Source organism: Schistocerca nitens, chromosome 1 (genome assembly GCF_023898315.1).
Source record: "Schistocerca nitens isolate TAMUIC-IGC-003100 chromosome 1, iqSchNite1.1, whole genome shotgun sequence".
Lineage (NCBI taxonomy): Eukaryota > Metazoa > Arthropoda > Insecta > Orthoptera > Acrididae > Schistocerca > Schistocerca nitens.
Window position 1 is genome coordinate 403,107,493 of NC_064614.1, and position 19,655 is coordinate 403,127,147.

General features: G+C 42.4%; 1 protein-coding gene across 1 annotated transcript in view; it reads left to right on the plus strand.

Annotated features, from left to right (window-relative positions):
• Nucleotides 1-19,655, plus strand: part of LOC126250209 (M protein, serotype 5-like) — a 296,377-nt gene that overhangs the window by 152,367 nt on the left and 124,355 nt on the right. The window contains exon 8 of the mRNA XM_049951543.1: nt 18,872-18,988. Coding sequence (XP_049807500.1) covers nt 18,872-18,988 — 117 coding nt within the window. The remainder of the gene's footprint in view (nt 1-18,871; nt 18,989-19,655) is intronic.

Below are 19,655 nucleotides of genomic sequence, written 5' to 3' on the forward strand. Positions count from 1 at the left end.
CAGACTCAATACATAACACCTCTTTCCTTACACACTTCACCAACTGTATCCTCACCCACAACTATTTTTCCTTGCAAGGGAAGGCATACTGACAAATCTGTGGCACAGCCAAGGATACATGCATGGCACCCTCCAATGCCAACATGTTTATTGGCTATCTAGTGGAATATTATGTATCCTCCCTAAACTACCAATCAGGTCTGCTCTAGAGGTTCTTTGACATCTTCAGGATCTCGACTCAGGGCCAAGACATACTGTCCTTCACAACCTTGACTGCTTCTCTCCTGTAAGGTTCACCTGGTCATCCTCTACCTAACGTCCCACCTTCCTGGATGTTCTCCTTCACCTCTCTGATGTCTCTACCCGCATATCTGCTCACATTAAACCCACTAACCACCAGCAGTACCTGCATTTCAACAGCCGCTAGTAATCTCACACCAAAAGTCCTTTGCAAACCATTTAACCTCAATATGTCTGCACTGATGAGAACCCCTTTGTCCAGTATGCTGAAGAACTCATGGAGCCCTTCATAGACAGGCAATACTGGTACTCTCCTAACCTAGTCCACAAACGGATTTCACAAACCATATCCTCTGACATTCCCGATCCTCCAACCAGCCCCAAATATCAGCTAAAAAGGAGCACACCCCTCATCACCCAGTATCACCCTGAACCTGAACAACTGAACCATAGTTTTCAGCAGGCTTTGATTATCTCTTATCCTGACTTGAAATGAGGGAGATACTCACCAAGATCCTGATTGCACTGAATACACACACTTCTATTATATCACAATTACTATTAAGACCTGGTATTCAATATGGATTTTACTGCATATTACCCCTGCTGTTGCACAATATTACATCAATTTCACACATGAGCTGATTACTTCAGATGTTATAGTTCTCAGATAATCTGCACCCTCTCCTCCACATATGCTGACACCTTTCATTCTCTGTTTATCTTACCTCTTTGTTTGACAGACATTCTTTAACCATGATACCAATTTACTTTCATCATATTTCCTAAAACCAGAATAAATGCAGTATAGGAGATCTAAATGATTAATGGAAAACCTCATATAAAGATGTGAAACAAATACTAACAAAGAGATAGAGGGGCTGGCCAGTACTTACCTCAGCTCAGTACAGCCAATAGATACACAAAACAGATCAGAAAATTTACATATCCTAGCTTTCAGAACTTTGTTCCTTCATTAGGGAGGAGAAAGGGGATAAAAGGGGAAGAACGGAAAGTGGATTCAGTTAATCACAACCCAGGTTATGAAGCAACAGGGGAAAGGTAAACAGAGAGAGGGTAGCAAAGATGGGTGTCAGAGGGAAGCCAAAGATATTCTACTGTAAGTACTGTGACAGCTTCAAACCAAAGAGGATGCATACAGAAGTAAAAAGGTATATAGTATAAAGATAAACAAAACTATGTAGGATGAAAAGATGCATGAATGGCTAAAGAGGAAAGGGAAAGAGGAGAAGACTGGAGAGTAAATGGGAGTGAGGTTGGTTAATGTAGGTTCAGTCCAGGGGGATGGCGGGATGAAAGGATTTGTTGGAGTGTAAGATCCGATCTCCGCAGTTCCGAGGGACTAGGGTTGGATAGGAGAAGCCAAATGGCACATATGATGTAGCAGGTTCCTAGGTCCCTCACATTAAGCTGGAGGGCATGCTCTGATACTGGGTATTGGATATCTCCTAAGTGGATAGTTCGTCTGTGCCCGTACATGAGCTCAGACAGTTTAGTTGTCCTCATACCAATGTAAAAGGCTGTGCAGTGCAGGCATGTCAGCTGATAAATGACATGTGTTGTTTCACATGTGGCCCTGCCTTGAATTGTGTATGTTTTACCAGTAGGGGGGCTGGAGTAGGTGGTTGTGGGGGGTGCATGGGGCAGGTTTCGCAGCGGGGTCAGTTACAGGCATAGGAACCACTGGGTAGAGAAGGTAGTCAGGGTATTTTGTAGCATTTGACAAGGATGTTACGGAGGTTGGGGGGGCAACGAAAAGCAACTCTGGGTGGTGTGGGGAGAATATTGTCAAGGGATGATCTCATTTCAGGGCTTGACTTGAGAAAGTCATATCCCTGGTGGAGTAATTAGTTGATGTGTTGGAGGCCACGGTAATATTGGGTGAGAAGGGGGATGCTCCTGTGTGGTCTGGGGGTAGGAACATTGTTGTTGGATGGGGAGGAATGTACTGCTCAGGAGATCTGTTTGTGGACAAGCTGTGCAGGATAGTTGCGGGAGAGGAAAGCACTGGTCAGGTTATTGGTGTAATTGTTGAGGGATTTGTCACTGGAACAGATACGTTTGCCACGAATACCTATGCTGTAGGGAAGGGAGCGTTTGATGTGAAATGGATGGCAGCTATCAAAGTGAAAGTACTGTTGTCTGTCTGTGGACAGAGGTGTGAATGTGAACTTCAACAATATGAAGGTCAACATCCAGAAAGGTGGCTTTGGTTTTGGAAAAGGACCAGGTGAAATTCAGATTAGAACAGGGGGTGAGGTTATGAAGGAAATTAAGGAGTGTTTCTTCACCATGAGTCCAGACCACAAAGATGTCATCTATAAACCTATACCAGGCCAGGGGAAGCAGCTGTTGGGTCTTCAGCAAAGCCTCTTCCATGCAGCCCATGAGGAGGTTGGCATAGGATGGAGCCATCCTGGTTCCCATGGCCATTCCCCTGATTTGTTTGTAGGTCTGGCCTTCAAAAGCGAAGTAAGTATGGGTGAGGATGAAGTTGGTAAGTGTGATCAGGAACTTGGTTTTTGGAAGATCTTTGGGTGGGCGTTGGGAGAGGTGGTGCTCAAGGGCAGAGAGTCCATGGGAATGTGGGATGTTTGTGTAAAGGTATGTAGCATCTACGGTCACAAGAAAGGTTTCAGGTGGGAGGGGAGTGGGAATGGATTTGCAGCTTTCTAGGAAGTGGTTTGTGTCTTGATGTAGGATGGGAGTCTGCAGGTGATAGGTTGGAGGTGTTGGTAAACCAGAACTGAGATACGTTCTGTTGGGGCTTTGAAGCCTGCCACAATGGGACGGCCAGGATGGTTGTCTTTGTGGATTTTTGGTAATAGGTAGAAGGTAGGGGTATGTGGCTCAGTTGGAGTGATTAGGTCTATGGAAGCCTTTGTGGGGCCTTGTGAGGGACCTTCAATTTTTAGGATTATCTGCAGCTCAGTCTGGATGAAAGGAATGGGATCCTGGGTAACAACTTTGTAGGTTGAGGTGTCAGAGAGTTGACGCAGTCCTTCTGCCACGTACTCCACACAGTCAGGTACCACAGCAGTAGAGCCCTTATCCTCCGGTAGGATGACAATAGAGCGGTCTGTTTTCAGCCCCTTAATGGCACGGCATTCAGCTAAGTTGATGTTGGGGGTTGTCGGGATGTTCTCCATGAAGGACTGGGAGGCAACACTGGATGTGAGGAATTCCTGAAATGTCTGCAATGGATGGGTTTGGGGGGGAGGGGAGGTGGATCCCTTTGAGAATGTGGTCAGAAATGTTCTAGACAGGGTTCAACACTGGGTCTAGTATTTGGGGGCTGTGTTTGCGTGGCAAAGTGATATTTCCAGTTGAGGTTCCAGGTGAATGAGAGGAGATATTTAACCAGGGCAGTGTGGTTGAATTTAGGCGTGGGGCTAAAGGTTAAGCCTTTTGATAGAACAGATGTATCTGGAGAAGAGAGGGATCTGGATGAGAGGTTTAGAACTGAATTGGGACTGGGTATATGTGGCATTTGACTGTGGTTATAGTTGAGATTTGGTCTGTGTAGCGTATGTGCTGGGATTGGGAGATTGAGTAGGGTGGCTAGGCTAGGTTTGTTGGCTATGAGGAGGGTTTGTTGAAGGTGCTGTTGTGGTTGGTGTTTGTGAGGGATAGGGACCCTACTTCTTAGGTGTTGCACCAGCGCTGAGGATAGTTTTTTCAGGTGGTGTGTGGCATGGAACTCAAGTGTACATCTGGCTTCTAGGATGATGTTCCTGAATGTATTCTCCAAGCAGAAATTGAGAGGTGGAGGATTTGAAGAGAGACAGGAACTGTTAGGAGTGGTGGTTACAAAAAGTAGTGTAGAGATTCAGGACAAGTTGGGTAAGGGCTAAGGATTGAAGGTTCTGGAAGTCCAGGAGATACTGGTGGAAGGAGGGATTGCACCCAGAGATGGGAACCCTTTAAGGTAAGTCCTTTAGGGGTAATTCCAAAGGTTAAGCAGCACCGGAGGAAAAGTATGTGGGATTGCAGTTTAGCTACGGTGAATGCATGTTTCCAGAATGGATGTAAATAACGTGGTATAGGATTAGGGTGCATAGTGGGTAACTGGTGGGAAGGGAAAGTAAATAAATAAAGTTGAAATAGTAATAATAAGAAGGAATAAAACAAGGAGGAAGGACGAGAAAGAAAATGTGTTGGTAATGTTCAATACTAAAGGAAGACCACTAAATAAGAAAAACACTTTACAGAAAAAAAGTAAATAAAAAAAAGAAGGAAAAAGGGAAAAGTGCGGATAAAAGTTGATCAGAACAAGCAAGTATATCCAGATCAGGGGAAATGAACACGTTGCTCAAAAAAAGATCGCGAGTGGCGCAGAAAAGATCGCGAGTGGCGCAGAAAAGATCGCGAGTGGCGCAGAAAAGATCGCGAGTGGCGCAGAAAAGATCACGAGTGGCGCAGAAAATATCAGCAGTGTCACAAAAAAGATTGCAGGTGAGGCAAAAAATTTACCTGTGGCAGAGAAAGATAGCCAATAGCACAGAAAGATCGCCAGCAACATGAAATCGACGGAAATGGATGATACTGGTAGGTGTGGAAATTTGTTAGACAAAGATTGTTGGCAGTGATTATTGGCTGTAGAACAGCGAATAACGAATGTTAAAACTATGGAATGTTAAATAAATAAATCAATAAATATATAAAGAGAAGTGGCCTATAAACAGAAGAAGATAATTGGAGGGGGGAAATGAAACTAGCACAGTTGGTGACGAAAATATTTATATATATATAAAACACTGAAGAAGAGAAAGTGTTTAGATGACAGATGTAAGTGATAGCTAACAAAAGGGACAAATCAACGAATGATGTGGACCATATAGGTGATCTAAATGATTAATGGAAAATCTCATATAAACATGTGAAACAAATGCTAAAACTAGTATCATTAGACATGACAAGTTTATACACTAATGTACCGGTCGATCACACACTGCAAATACTAGAGTGCAATTTACATCACCATAAAAAACTTTTGGATAAAGAGGTCAATGAGTTGATAATGCTGCTATGGATCATTTTAAAACACAACTACTTTACATTTAATGGGAGATTTTACTTACTACCTACAAGTTTGGGTATGGGAAGCCCCCTAGCTGGGATTTTATCAGAAATGTTTATGAACTTCTTAGAGTCTGATTTTTTTTGCCAGTGACAGAGAGATTCTTAGGAGAATAAAATTTTACAAAAGATATGTTGACGACATTCTATTAATCATTGATGGTTTTCAAAATGAGGTTGACCATATTTTTTCAATTTTTAGTGAGCTTCACCATAATATCAGTTTTACAATTGAGTGAGAATCCAATACTAGGTCCTTCAATTTTTTGGACCTTAGTTTAACTGTGGTTGACAACCGCATTGAATTTAATATTTTTCGGAAAAAAAGTTTTCTGACAATATTATACCTGCAGACTCGGCCCATCCGTATGCCCACAAGATGGCCTTTTTTCATTCTAATTTTCATTGAGTTACAGCTATCCCTCTTGCACCAGAGGTGGTAGAAACTGAACTGGTCATACTTGAGAATATTGCTCTAAATAATGGCTATAGGCCTTAGTTGGTAAGACAGATGTATAACAAGAAAATAAATAAAAATAATATTACGTCTTCCATCCTAGGGGATGCGTTAAATGACAAACAGGTGGCAATGATAGCTATCCCTTGCATAGGCAATATAAGTTACAAACTGGGGCATTTACTCAGAGCCCATAATTTCAGAGTCACCTGTTCTACTAATAATAGTTTACATAGGAATTTAATTCACTCCTTGCAGAGTAAGAGCAATAAACTTTCCCAATCAGGAGTAGGTAAAATTACATGCGGGGATTGTCCAAAATTTTACATTGGGTGAACGGGGCAAGCTCTGGGTCTCAGGTATAAAGAACATATTCCTACTAGAAGCAGTGATTGTACTATGGGCTCTACTTATGCGGAACACCTTGTGTAAACGGCTCATGTGCTGAGCCCTCCAGTTAATATCGAGTTATTTCGTGCCAGTTTAAGGGCTTAAAACTGGATGTTTTGGAAGAAATGCAGATCTTTAAGCATCTGCAACATGTTAAAGACAATATCCTCAATGACCCACTCCTACTAAGAAATAGAAAATTTTTTGAAGATTTCGCACTTTTACTTTGATCTTCATACTTGTAAATCTGATGATCTGGGGATTTCACATCCGCGTGCTGATTGGCGAGTGCAGTTGGTCAAGCTGTTCATCTTCTTTCTGTTTATCCTAATTTTCCTTTTATGATGAAGGTGATCATAGCCCATTGAACACCTCACGTTTTATCCCTGTACCTTTATTACCACAATGTCCTTAGATTTTGTCCCCTCAGCGACCCCCACCTCCAGGGTAACTACTGGCTTTAGGTATAGTTTTTAAGAGTTCCTCCTGTTGTCATAGTTAGCTTCATATATAAGTTTCTTTACTAGCATAAGCAACTGTGTGCAGTTATTTTTAGGTTTCATCTCCTATTTAGCTCGTCTCTTTGTTCTATCTATTTCATTTTTTGATATACGTTTATCCACGGTTGGGAATATATGGGCTATTTAGCCCCGACCCATGTATAAACTTTCTCGTATTCGTATGCGCATGCACATTCAAGTAACTTCCTCTGTCTTGTGCATGTGCATAGATAGTGGGTCAGGCTTGTAAGTGAGCGACCGTTTGTAGCTGCAGTTTATGGCAGGTTATGGCCCATCGAACTTAGGCCGATGTGAGGTGGAACGTACACCATTAAGTTAAGTAGTGGTTATGACTTTGTACATATGTACTTTTTGTGCTTTCCTTTCCTTTTTCGTTTATAAATGTATAGCTATGGTGTTCATTTAATCATTGACAAAGGTCTTCTTAGGCACTTGGGGGTTTTATTGTTGTGTTGAAGAAGGTGTCGTTATCTACGCCGAAACCTGGGTTAACATTTAACACTAGGTGCTATTTTTGCAATCGAAGTGGGTTTTTAGTTTTTAATACAAAGACTGACTAAGAGATAGAGGGGCTGGCCAGTACTTCATCAGCTCAGCACAGCTGATAGATACACAAAGCAGAACAGAAAATTTATGTATCCCAGCTTTTGGAACTTTATTCCTTCATTAGGGAGGAGAGGGGATAAAAGGGGAAGAAGGGAAAGTGGATGCAGTTACTCACAACCCAGGTTATGAAGCAAGAGGGGGAAGGTAAACTGGGAGGGTAGCAAAGATGAGGCATGGGAGTCAGAGGGAAGCCAAAGATATTCTACTGTAAGTACTATGACAGCTTTGAACCAAAGAGGATGCATACAGAAGTAGAAAGGTATATAGTATAAAGATAAACAAAACTATTTAGGATGAAAAGATGCATGAATGGCTAAAGAGGAAAGGGAAAGAGGAGTAGACTGGAGAGTAAATGGGAGTGAGGTTGGTTAATGTAGGTTCAGTCCAGGGGGATGGCGAGATGAAAAGATGTAGTGGAGTGCAAGATCCCATCTCCGCAGTTCCGAGGGACTAGTGTTGGGTAGGAGAAGCCAAATGGCACATACGGTGTAGCAGGTTCCTAGGTCCCTCGAATTATGCTGGAGGGCATGCTCTGCTTCTGGGTACAGTTCGTCTGTGCCCATTCATGACTCAGCCAGTTTAGTTGTTGTCATACCAATGTAAAAGGCTGTGCAGTGCAGGCATGTCAGCTGATAAATGACATGTATTGTTCACATGTGGCCCTGCCTTGAATTGTGTATGTTTTACGAGTAGCGGGGCTGGAAGTGGTGGTTGTGGAGGGATGCATGGGGCAGGTTTTGCAGCATGGTCGGTTACAGGGGTAGGAACTACTGGGTAGAGAAGATGGTCTGGGAATATTGTAGGTTTTGACAAGGATGTCACGGAGGTTAGGGGGGCAATGAAAGGCAACTCTGGGTCGTTGGGGGAGAATATTGTCAAGGGATTTAGGATTATCTGCAGCTCAGTCTGGATGGAGGGAATAGGATCCTGGGTAACAGCTTTGTAGGTTGAGGTCTCAGAGAGTTGATGCAGTCCTTCTGCCACATACTCCACACAGTCAAGTACCACTGTTGTGGAGCCCCTATCCTCTGGGAGGATGACAATAGAGCGGTCTGTTTTCAGCTCCTTAATGGCACGGCACTAAGCTAGGATGGTGTTGGGGGTTGTCGGGATGTTCTTCAAGATGGACTGGGAGGCAACACTGGATGTGAGGAATTCTTGCAATGTCCACAAGGGATGGTTTTTGGGGAGCGGAGGTAAATCCCTTTGAGAAGGCAGTTGGAAGTGTCCTAGACAGGGTTCAACAGTGGGTCTAGTATTTGGGGGCTGTGTTTGGGTGGTCAAGTTATATCTCCAGTTGAGATTCTGGGTGAATGAGAAAGGCTAAGGATTGAAGGTTTTGGAAGTCCAGGAGAGACTGGTGGAAGGAGGGATTGCACCCAGAGATGGGAACTTTTGAGGTAAGTCCTTTTGGGGTAATTCCAAAGGTTAAGTAGGACCAGAGGAAAAGTATGCGGAATTGCAGCTTCGCTATGGTGAATGCATGTTTCCCGAATGAATATAAATAATGTGGTGTATGATTAGGGTACGTAGTGAGTAACTGGTGGGTAGGGGGAAAAAATATATATATATATATATATATATATATATGTGTGGTACTTGACCATGTGGAGTATGTGGCAGACGGACTGCATCAACTGTATCGTGTTTTGCTTATTTAGTGGTCTTCCTCTGGTATTGAACATTACCAACAAATTTTCTTTCTCGTTCTCCCTCCTTATTTTATTCCTTCTTATTATTACTATTTCAACTTTATTTATTTAATTTCCCTTCCCACCAGTTACCCACTGTGTACCCTAATCCTATACCACGTTATTTACATCCATTCTGGAAACATGCATTCACCGTAGCCACGCTGTAATCCCACATACTTTTTCTCCGGTGCTGCTTAAACTTTGGAATTACCGCTAATATACTTACCTTCAAAGTTCCCTTCTCTCTGTGCAATCCCTCCTTCCACCAGTCTCTCCTGGACTTCCAGAACCTTCAATCCTTAGCTGTTACCCAACTTGTCCTGAATCTCTACACTACTTTGTGTAACCAACACTCCTAACAGTTCCTATCTCACTTCAAATTCCTCTACCTCTCAATTTCAGCTTGGAGAGCACATTCAGGAACATCATCCTAGAAGCCAGCTGTAAACTTGAGTTCCATGCCACACACCACCTGAAAAAACTATCCTCAGTGCTAGTGCAACATCTAAGAAGTGGGGTCCCTATCCCTATCCCTCACAAACACCAACCACAAAAGCACCTTCAACAAACCCCCCTCGTAGCCAACAAACCTAGCCTAGCCACCCTACTCAATCTCCCAATCCCAGCACATATGCCACACAGACCAAATCTCAACTATAACCACAGTCAAATGCCACATATACCCAGTCCCAGTTCAGTTCTAAACCTCTCATCCAGCTCCCTCTCTCCTCCAGAATCATCTGTTCTATCAAAAGGCTTACCCTTTAGCCCCACGCCTAAATTCAACCACACTGCCCTGGTTAGAGATCTCCAATCACTCACCCGGAATGTCAATTGGAAATATCACTTCACCACCCAAACACAGCCCCCAAATACTAGACCCAGTGTTGAACCCTGTCTAGAACACTTCCACCACCTCCCCTGCCCCAAAACCATCCCTTGCAGACATGGCAAGAATACCTCACAACCAGTGTTGCCTTCCAGTTCATCTTGAAGGAGATCCCGACAACCCCAGACATCAACATAGCTGAATGCCATGCCATTAAGGAGCTGAAAACAGACCGCTCTATTGTCATCCTACCGGAGGATAAGGCTCCGCAACTGTGGTACTTGACCATGTGGAGTATGTGGCAGACGGACTGCGTCAACTGTCCGACACCTCAACCAACAAAGTTGTTACCCAGGATCCCATTCCCTTTATCCAGTCTGAGCTGCAGATAATCCTAAAAATCCAAGGTCCCTTACAAGGCCTCACAGCGGCTTCTATAGATCTACTCACTCCACCTGAGCCACATAGCCTTTCCTTCTACCTATTACCCAAAATCCACAAAGACAACCATCCTGGCCGTCCCATTGTGGCAGGCTTCAAAGCCCCAACAGAACGTATCTCAGTTCTGGTACACCAACACCTCCAACCTATCACCTGCAGACTCCCATCCTACATCAAAGACACAAACCACTTCCTAGAAAGCTGCAAATCCATTCCCACTCCCCTCCCACCTGAAACCTTTCTTGTGACCGTAGATGCTACATACCTTTACGCAAACATCCCACATTCCCATGGACTCTCTGCCCTTGAGCACCACCTCTCCCAACGCCCACCCAAAGATCTTCCAAAAACCAAGTTCCTGATCACACTTACCAACTTCATCCTCACCCATAATTACTTTGCTTTTGAAGGCCAGACCTACAAACAAATCAGGGTAATGGCCATGGGAACCAGAATGGCTCCATGCTATGCCAACCTCTTCATGGGCCGCATGGAAAAGGCTTTCCTGAAGACCCAACAGGTGCTGCCCCTGGCCTGGTATAGGTTTATAGATGACATCTTTGTGGTCTGGACTCATGGTGAAAAAACACTCCTTAATATCCTCCATAACCTCAACTCCTTTTCAAATCTGAATTTCACTTGGTTCTTCTCCAAAACCAAAGCAACCTTCCTGGATGTTGTCTTTCATCTTGTTGAAGCTCACACCCACACTTCTGTCCACATCAAACCCACAAACTAACAACAGTACCTTCACTTTGGAAGCTGCCATCCATTCCACATCAAATGCTCTCTTCCCTACAGCCTAGGTATTTGTGGCAAACGTATCTGCTCCAGTAATGTATCCCTCAACAATTACACCAATAACTTTACCAGTGCTTTCCTCTCCATAAATTATCCTGCACTCCTTGTACACAAACAGATCTCCCAAACAATACATTCTCCACGTCCAATAACAATATTCCTACCCCCAGACCACACAGGAGCATCTCCCTGGTCACCCAATATTATTCTGGCCTTGAATACATCAACAAATTACTCCACCATGGATATGACTTTCTCAAGTCAAGCCCTGAAATGAAATCATCCCTTGACAATATTCTCCCCACACCACCTAGAGTTGCCTTTTGTTGCCCCCTAACCTGCATAACATCCTTGGCAAACCCTACAATATTCCCAGACCACCTTCTCTACCCAGTGGTTCTTACCCCTGTAATCGACCTCACTGCAAAACCTGGCCCATCCATCCCCACACAACCACCAACTCCAGCCCTGCTACTGGTAAAACATACACAATTCAAGGCAGGGCCACATGTAAACAACACATGTCATTTATCAGCTGACATGCCTGCACTGCACAGCCGTTGACATTCGTATGATGACAACTAAACTGGCTGAGTGCATGAACGAGCACAGACGGACTGTCGGCCTTGGAGATGTCCAATACCCAGTTGCAGAGCATGCCTTCCAGTATAATTCGAGGGACCTAGGAACCTGCTACACCGTATGTGCCATTTGGCTTCTCCTACCCGACACCAGTCCCTCAGAACTGCGGAAATGGGAACCTGCACTCCAACACATCCTTTCATCTTGCCATCCCCCTGGACTGAACCTACATTAATCAACCTCACTCCCATTTACTCTTCAGTTTTCTCCTCTTTCCCTTTCGTCTTTAGCATTCCTGGATCTTTTCATTATACATAGTTGTGTTTATCTTTATACTATATACCTCTTTACTTCTGTATGCATCCTCTTTGGTTTGATTCTAGCACAGTACTTACAGCAGAATATCTTTGGCTTCCCTCTGACACCCATGCCTCCATCTTTGGTACCCCCCCCCCCCCTGTTTACCTTTCCCCTGTTGCTTCATAACCTGGGTTCTGAGTAACTGAATCCTCTTTCCCTTCTTCCCCTTTTTTCGCCTCTCTCCTCCCTGATGCAGGAACAAAGTTTTGAAAGGTAGGATAAGTAAATTTTCTGTTCTGTTTTGTGTATCTATTGGCTGTACTGAGCTGAGGTAAGTACTGGCCAGCCCCTCTACCTCTTTGTTAGTATTTAATAATCTCAGATTTTTACCAGATACCACTGTTTTCCTTTGTTTTTTAATTGCCTTTTCTCACATCCTCTTATGATAGCATCACTTATCACTAACACAACATTGTATGTATATCTGAAGTATCTTACTGTACGAAGTCACATAAAAATCGTAGATAGAATATTTCTGATTCATTTATATACTACAGATAGGATAGGAGAAGAGTTTGACTGCCTCAGGAAACATGAAATATGAGACAGACAGCTGGGTAAGCATTATCGCCACATTGTGAATTCAACACCGAGTGTTGAATCCCCTATTTGCTAATTGCACAAGAAGTCCCAAATAGTGCATCAATGCAGCGATTTTGAATCACCATGAAACTGCACTCTAACAGCTGTCCTGCCAATTTCACATTTCATAATACCTCTCATTTCACACTCTTTGATAGTTTACTAGTGGCACCAATAATTTTTATTCCAGATACGTGAATCACTACTAAAGTCTCTGTGATCTTAATAGATTCAAAAACTGCCTGTGAAATGCCATTCTAATCACTACCATGGTCCAGTAAACACTTAACATATATACCCTGTACACTTGCTGTTATTACAGAGTGGCACACTTCCTTTTTACTTACCATGTGATCTTCTTCATACAACAAATCCTCATTAATACGTTCCCTGGAAATGCCATCATCCTGCTTACCAAAACAACTATCAGACACAGTCAAATGACAGATAGCATGGTCCTCTTCCTCCTTACTTTTCCATTAAGCCCTAACTCTTCATTAGGTAGGCCTACTGCTATCCTCCTCCATTCATTCTTTACTTAATACATTGCCATCATTATCAATGATAAATTCAAATACCTCGTCCTCATCACTACTGGATTTGTCATTGCTATCATCATTACAACTACTGTCAGAATCAGACCCATTGTCACTTTCTCTATGCTTTAGATTTCCAATTTTGAATTTACATTTTTATTTACTTTTACCATTTTTTCCTCTACCAATACTGCACACTTGGTTTCTACCTCCATTTTTAAATCATTTTTAATCTGATCATTTTGGTTCTCAAGTTTAACCCTTTCGTATACATATTACTCATAATTTGCCTTAATGTCACTTCCGATTTTCCATAATCACTATCATCCTGCAAATCATCCTCGATTGAGTCTTTCTGTTCATTTAAAAACTTAACCTCTAGAGCTTTGTTATCAATCACATCACTCCCCTGCTGTCTGTTCTCCCCCACCACACTGTCTTGTTCATTAAGGCCACTCATTATGTATCACTTAATATAAAATTGCTTTTGCTATGAATTGCTTTATTTTTATTCATTCATCTGCTGCTGCTAGAGTTGTCATCTTGATTTGTCCACTGCAAGGCTGCAGCAATTTGTAATTTTCTCAGTGATGTGTACTGTTTATCCCGATCAGCTGTGTCCATCTGTGTGCTGATTGGCTGCTCCTGTACTCAGTGGCTGCTCCATAGAACTCACTCGCTGAATGGCTGCTGTCATACTGTGGCTATGAAAGCCATGTGCTGATTGGCTGTTGCACCTCCCTGTTTAACGGCAGCTATATCAACTCTGATATTTTGAAAATAATTGATTTTCACACTTTCATAATATTGTCTGTTCACTGTCTTTGACAAAACTCCAATACCACATGTACCATATGCGCACTTTGTTAAAATCACGGTAGTGTAAACCATTCTTGAATTGACTGTTCAATGTTTGTGGGTCCTTGTTTACTGTGTACAGATAAATAATCATCACCTGAAAGGGCCCCAATAGCAATGTTCACCTACCTTATTTCTTCGTTGATAGTCCTCAGTGTTGACGTACTGCAATGTTATACTGTCTGAAAAATAGGGAGTGGGGGTTGGAAGTTCAACACTGACTACTGTAAATGATGTAGTTGACAGTTGCACAGTTGTGTTTCACAGTTCTTTACTTTCGGTGTTCACAACCCCCACATATTACATAGTTATATGGCAAGTTCACTATTGGTTAATGATAAGCCTCATTAATAGCTTGCAGACAAACATCAGCATACTGCTACAATAGTTTGCTATTGTACATCTATGAGCAGTAAATACCCTAACCACACAGTTCACAGTTCTTGCGGAACAATCAGGTATGTGTGACACTATTTCTCAAATAAATTGAAGAGACACTGTCATTGTTTTAACTCATGGCCTATTTGTGTTACATTTATTTCACTAGATTATTATTACTTTAACTGATACAGACTTCCCATCGTAAATTGGCCATGGACTGACTGTCTTGGGACCAAAATTTGGCTCCTTATACATCCTCACTATAATAGGAGCTGAAACTGTACATTGTCCAATATTTAATTTACAGTAATTACAAGTAAAACACAACTCATTCAATTAATTGAATATATCAAAAAATTCCTCCTTTTTAATAGTTTGTTCTACCACAAAAGCTAGGCCAAATTATTTGTTTAAATAATTAAATTAAGAGATATAGTTATATAAACAATACTATTGACAAACCTGGTAATTATTTTGGAATTAATCAAGGGCTAGTTCTGCTAACATGTTTTTGAATATAGCCAAATGAATACTTGACGAATACTAGTGGTCCATCATCCAAATGCTTACAATTATCACAAAATTTATATTTTTTATAAGTCAACAATAGAATTCAAGTCATGAAACAATAACTGATTTTACCCTATAACAAAAGATATGAACAAGTAATAGTCAAAATAAATTAGGAAATCATTTATATACACAAAAATAAGCACAAAATTAGACCCGATGGTATATTTTTTACACCTGAGGGCCATCCTTTCTCTTTTATAAAAATACAGATTACACTCATGTATGTTAATCGTAATTAGTCGAAAATGAAAAGGGGAAAAAAAATGGGTTTAAGGAGCGGATGTCAAAACGAGAGGAACTAAAGAGAACCCAGTTTGCTTTATCACCAGTTCTGTAATGACTGAAAATTGGACACGTGTTCGTAGGACTTTTTCAGTTTATTTTCACATTTAGAATCACCTTACAAATTATGTGATGTTCCTCCTGAATCACCATGTATATTTTTCTTCATATATGCATTTACATTACCATCTGGTGAGCTGTGATACCTAACAAGAATTTGTTTTTGTTAGTCAGTTTTTTGCTAGTGAAATCTCTATCTTGTTCTGAACAATACATTGACACATTTTGATAATTACACTTCCTCTCTTACAAAACTTACTATCCCAACATTCAACCACTGCTTCACTGTATCCAGTACAAACAAAACTACACTCCTGGAAATTGAAATAAGAACACCGTGAATTCATTGTCCCAGGAAGGGGAAACTTTATTGACACATTCCTGGGGTCAGATACATCACATGATCACACTGACAGAACCACAGGCACATAGACACAGGCAACAGAGCATGCACAATGTCGGCACTAGTACAGTGTATATCCACCTTTCGCATCAATGCAGGCTGCTATTCTCCCATGGAGACGATCGTAGAGATGCTGGATGTAGTCCTGTGGAACGGCTTGCCATGCCATTTCCACCTGGCGCCTCAGTTGGACCAGCGTTCGTGCTGGACGTGCAGACCGCATGAGACGATGCTTCATCCAGTCCCAAACATGCTCAATGGGGGACAGATCCGGAGATCTTGCTGGCCAGGGTAGTTGACTTACACCTTCCAGAGCACGTTGGGTGGCACGGGATACATGCGGACGTGCATTGTCCTGTTGGAACAGCAAGTTCCCTTGCCGGTCTAGGAATGGTAGAACGATGGGTTCGATGACGGTTTGGATGTACCGTGCACTATTCAGTGTCCCCTCGACGATCACCAGTGGTGTACGGCCAGTGTAGGAGATCGCTCCCCACACCATGATGCCGGGTGTTGGCCCTGTGTGCCTCGGTCGTATGCAGTCCTGATTGTGGCGCTCACCTGCACGGCGCCAAACACGCATACGACCATCATTGGCACCAAGGCAGAAGCGACTCTCATCGCTGAAGACGACACGTCTCCATTCGTCCCTCCATTCACGCCTGTCGCGACACCACTGGAGGCGGGCTGCACGATGTTGGGGCGTGAGCGGAAGACGGCCTAACGGTGTGCGGGACCGTAGCCCAGCTTCATGGAGACGGTTGTGAATGGTCCTCGCCGATACCCCAGGAGCAACAGTGTCCCTAATTTGCTGGGAAGTGGCGGTGCGGTCCCCTACGGCACTGCGTAGGATCCTACGGTCTTGGCGTGCATCCGTGCGTCGCTGCGGTCCGGTCCCAGGTCGACGGGCACGTGCACCTTCCGCCAACCCCTGGCGACAACATCGATGTACTGTGGAGACCTCATGCCCCACGTGTTGAGCAATTCGGCGGTACATCCACCCGGCCTCCCGCATGCCCACTATACACCCTTGCTCAAAGTCCGTCAACTGCACATACGGTTCACATCCACGCTGTCGCGGCATGCTACCAGTGTTAAAGACTGCGATGGAGCTCCGTATGCCACGGCAAACTGGCTGACACTGACGGCGGCGGTGCACAAATGCTGCGCAGCTAGCGCCATTCGACGGCCAACACCGCAGTTCCTGGTGTGTCCGCTGTGCCGTGCGTGTGATCATTGCTTGTACAGCCCTCTCGCAGTGTCCGGAGCAAGTATGGTGGGTCTGACACACCGGTGTCAATGTGTTCTTTTTTCCATTTCCAGGAGTGTATTAACTTGAAATTTTGACACCAATTGTCAGTATCACCTCATTAATGTAAACAATATTACTTGTACAAGTATTTTTAATTTATAATTTTGGTTACAGTGTGATACACCAACAAAGTCAACAGTTTATCTCTACCCGTATTTTGCAAGAAACCATATATTTTATATTCTTCCTTTTTAGTATTAAGTGTAAGGACTGGTCATTGTTGGTTCTGTCACTCAAAAATTGCTGATCTCTTTATGATTATTTTGTCCCCCCACACTGATTTCTGTATGCTTTCTGTTGATATTTTGAGCTATTGTACCTCACCTCTATTTTTCTCATTGTTGTTGTACAAAGTGGCTATTTGTGTGACGCACCGAGAACACCTTTACTCGAATATCCTACTTATCCATAAGCAGACCAATCAAGCTAGCAGCACATCTGCCATTTCAAGCAGAAGCAAAAATTTCTTTAATATTATGTTTCAGTTACTGTACTGCTCAAACTATGTCTTGTATCTGTACACTGTGTCCTTGTAGCTTGCATTTCCTTAATGACTATATTGTTTCTTTGCATTATATTTACTGTTATATGCTGCAGTGTGAAGTTCTTGCTGCGTAGAAAGTCATAATTTATTTTAGATGCCACAGCGATGTTGTTTAGAACATTGCTCTCTCTCAATAATTTCTTTCCAGATAGTCTACATTTACATCCATACTCCGCAAGCCACCTGACGGTGTGTGGCGGAGGGTACCCTGAGTACCTCTATTGGTTCTCCCTTCTATTCCAGTCTCGTATTTTTCATGGAAAGAAGGATTGTCAGTATGCTTCTGTGTGGGCTCTAATCTCTCTGATTTTATCCTCATGGTCTCTTCGCGAGATATACGTAGGAGGGAGCAATATACTGCTTGACTCTTCGGTGAAGTTATGTTCTCGAAACTTTAACAAAAGCCCGTATCGAGCTACCGAGCGTCTCTCCTGCAAAGTCTTCCACTGGAGTTTATCTATCACCTCCGTAACGCTTTCACGAGTACTAAATGATCCTGTAACGAAGCGCGCTGCTCTCTGTTGGATCTTCTCTATCTCTTCAATCAACCCTATCTGGTACGGATCCCACACTGCTGAGCAGTATTCAAGCAGTGGGCGAACAAGCGTACTGTAACCTACTTTCTTTGTTTTCGGATTGCATTTTCTTAGGATTCTTCCAGTGAATCTCAGTCTGGCATCTGCTTTACCGACGATCAACGTTATATGATCATTCCATTTTAAATCACTCCTAATGTGTACTCCCAGATAATTTATGGAATTAACTGCTTCCAGTTGCTGACCTGCTATTTTGTAGCTAAATGATAAGGGATCTATCTTTCTATGTATTCGCAGCACATTACACTTGTCTACATTGAGATTCAATTGCCATTTCCTGCACCATGCGTCAATTCGCAGTTAACAGTCAGTAATATGGATACCAACTTTGTTTGAAACTTAGCCACAAAAGTATACAGCATACAGTGATAAAATCATGTGGTTTTAATCTGTTCATTCTCTGTGGATTATGGAAGAGAATCATGATTTATTTGAAGGTTCTCCTTACTATGTAACATAATGATGAATTACGGACTCAGTGTATCTTACACTATTAATAAATTTATATGCAAGCATATCCATACAATATAAAATTTGGAAGAATATTCCTGTTTATCTGATCATCAAGCCATTGTTCTTTTCAACTACATTTTGTAGCTTCATAAAAGGATCTGGTTCTCACGTATTTTAATTGAAAGCAATTATACATTCATAAGGAACAAAGTTATGTTTAAATTCACATCTATGGCCTTATACTTAGTTTTATGACAATTGGGTTTCCAGGAGCTACAATCTCTGAGAGCAGAACTGGATACAGCTAAACAACAAGCAGGTGCAGCGGATCAGAATTTGCAGGATGAAATCCAAAAACTGAAGGAAGAAAATGAAAGACTCAATAATGTAAGTTTTCTCCATTATAAATTTTTGTAGAGAATGAGATATTAAAACTAATATTATCTTATTAGCTCACTAGGAAATGACAGAGCCTTGCCACATTGGTAACACTGGTTCCTACCTGATCATCGAAGTTAAGTGTTGTTTGGCTTCTCAAATGCTTGGATGGGTGCCTGTTCTGGTCTTCCAACTGCTGTTGGAAAGTGAGGTGCACTCAGCCCTTGTGAGGTGAACTGAGAAGCTATTTGACTGAGAAGTAGTAGTTCCAGTGATGAAACCTGACAATGCCTGGGAGAGTCATGTGCTTACTACATGCCCCATCATACCCACTTCCAGTAATGACTTTGGTTCAAGATGACATGGTCACAAATGGAATTTGTTTCTATTTTGATTCTGTTACTGAGAAAAATAATTCCATGTAATGTGTAATGTGAAATATCCTACATACTCAGAGATGTTTTTCTTAAGCATGAGAATCTCAAAATTAGATTAGCAGTAGAGAACAATGTACCTGAGTATACCAAGTGGTGGTAAATCACTATGAAATGTGTGGCAGAAAGACCTGTTGTAATATTAATAAGGTTTTTTTTTGCATAAAAAACCAATTTTGTTGTAGACATGTTTACCTCTTGGTGACGTAGCATGTATGCTTATTGCTACAGGGTTATAAAGA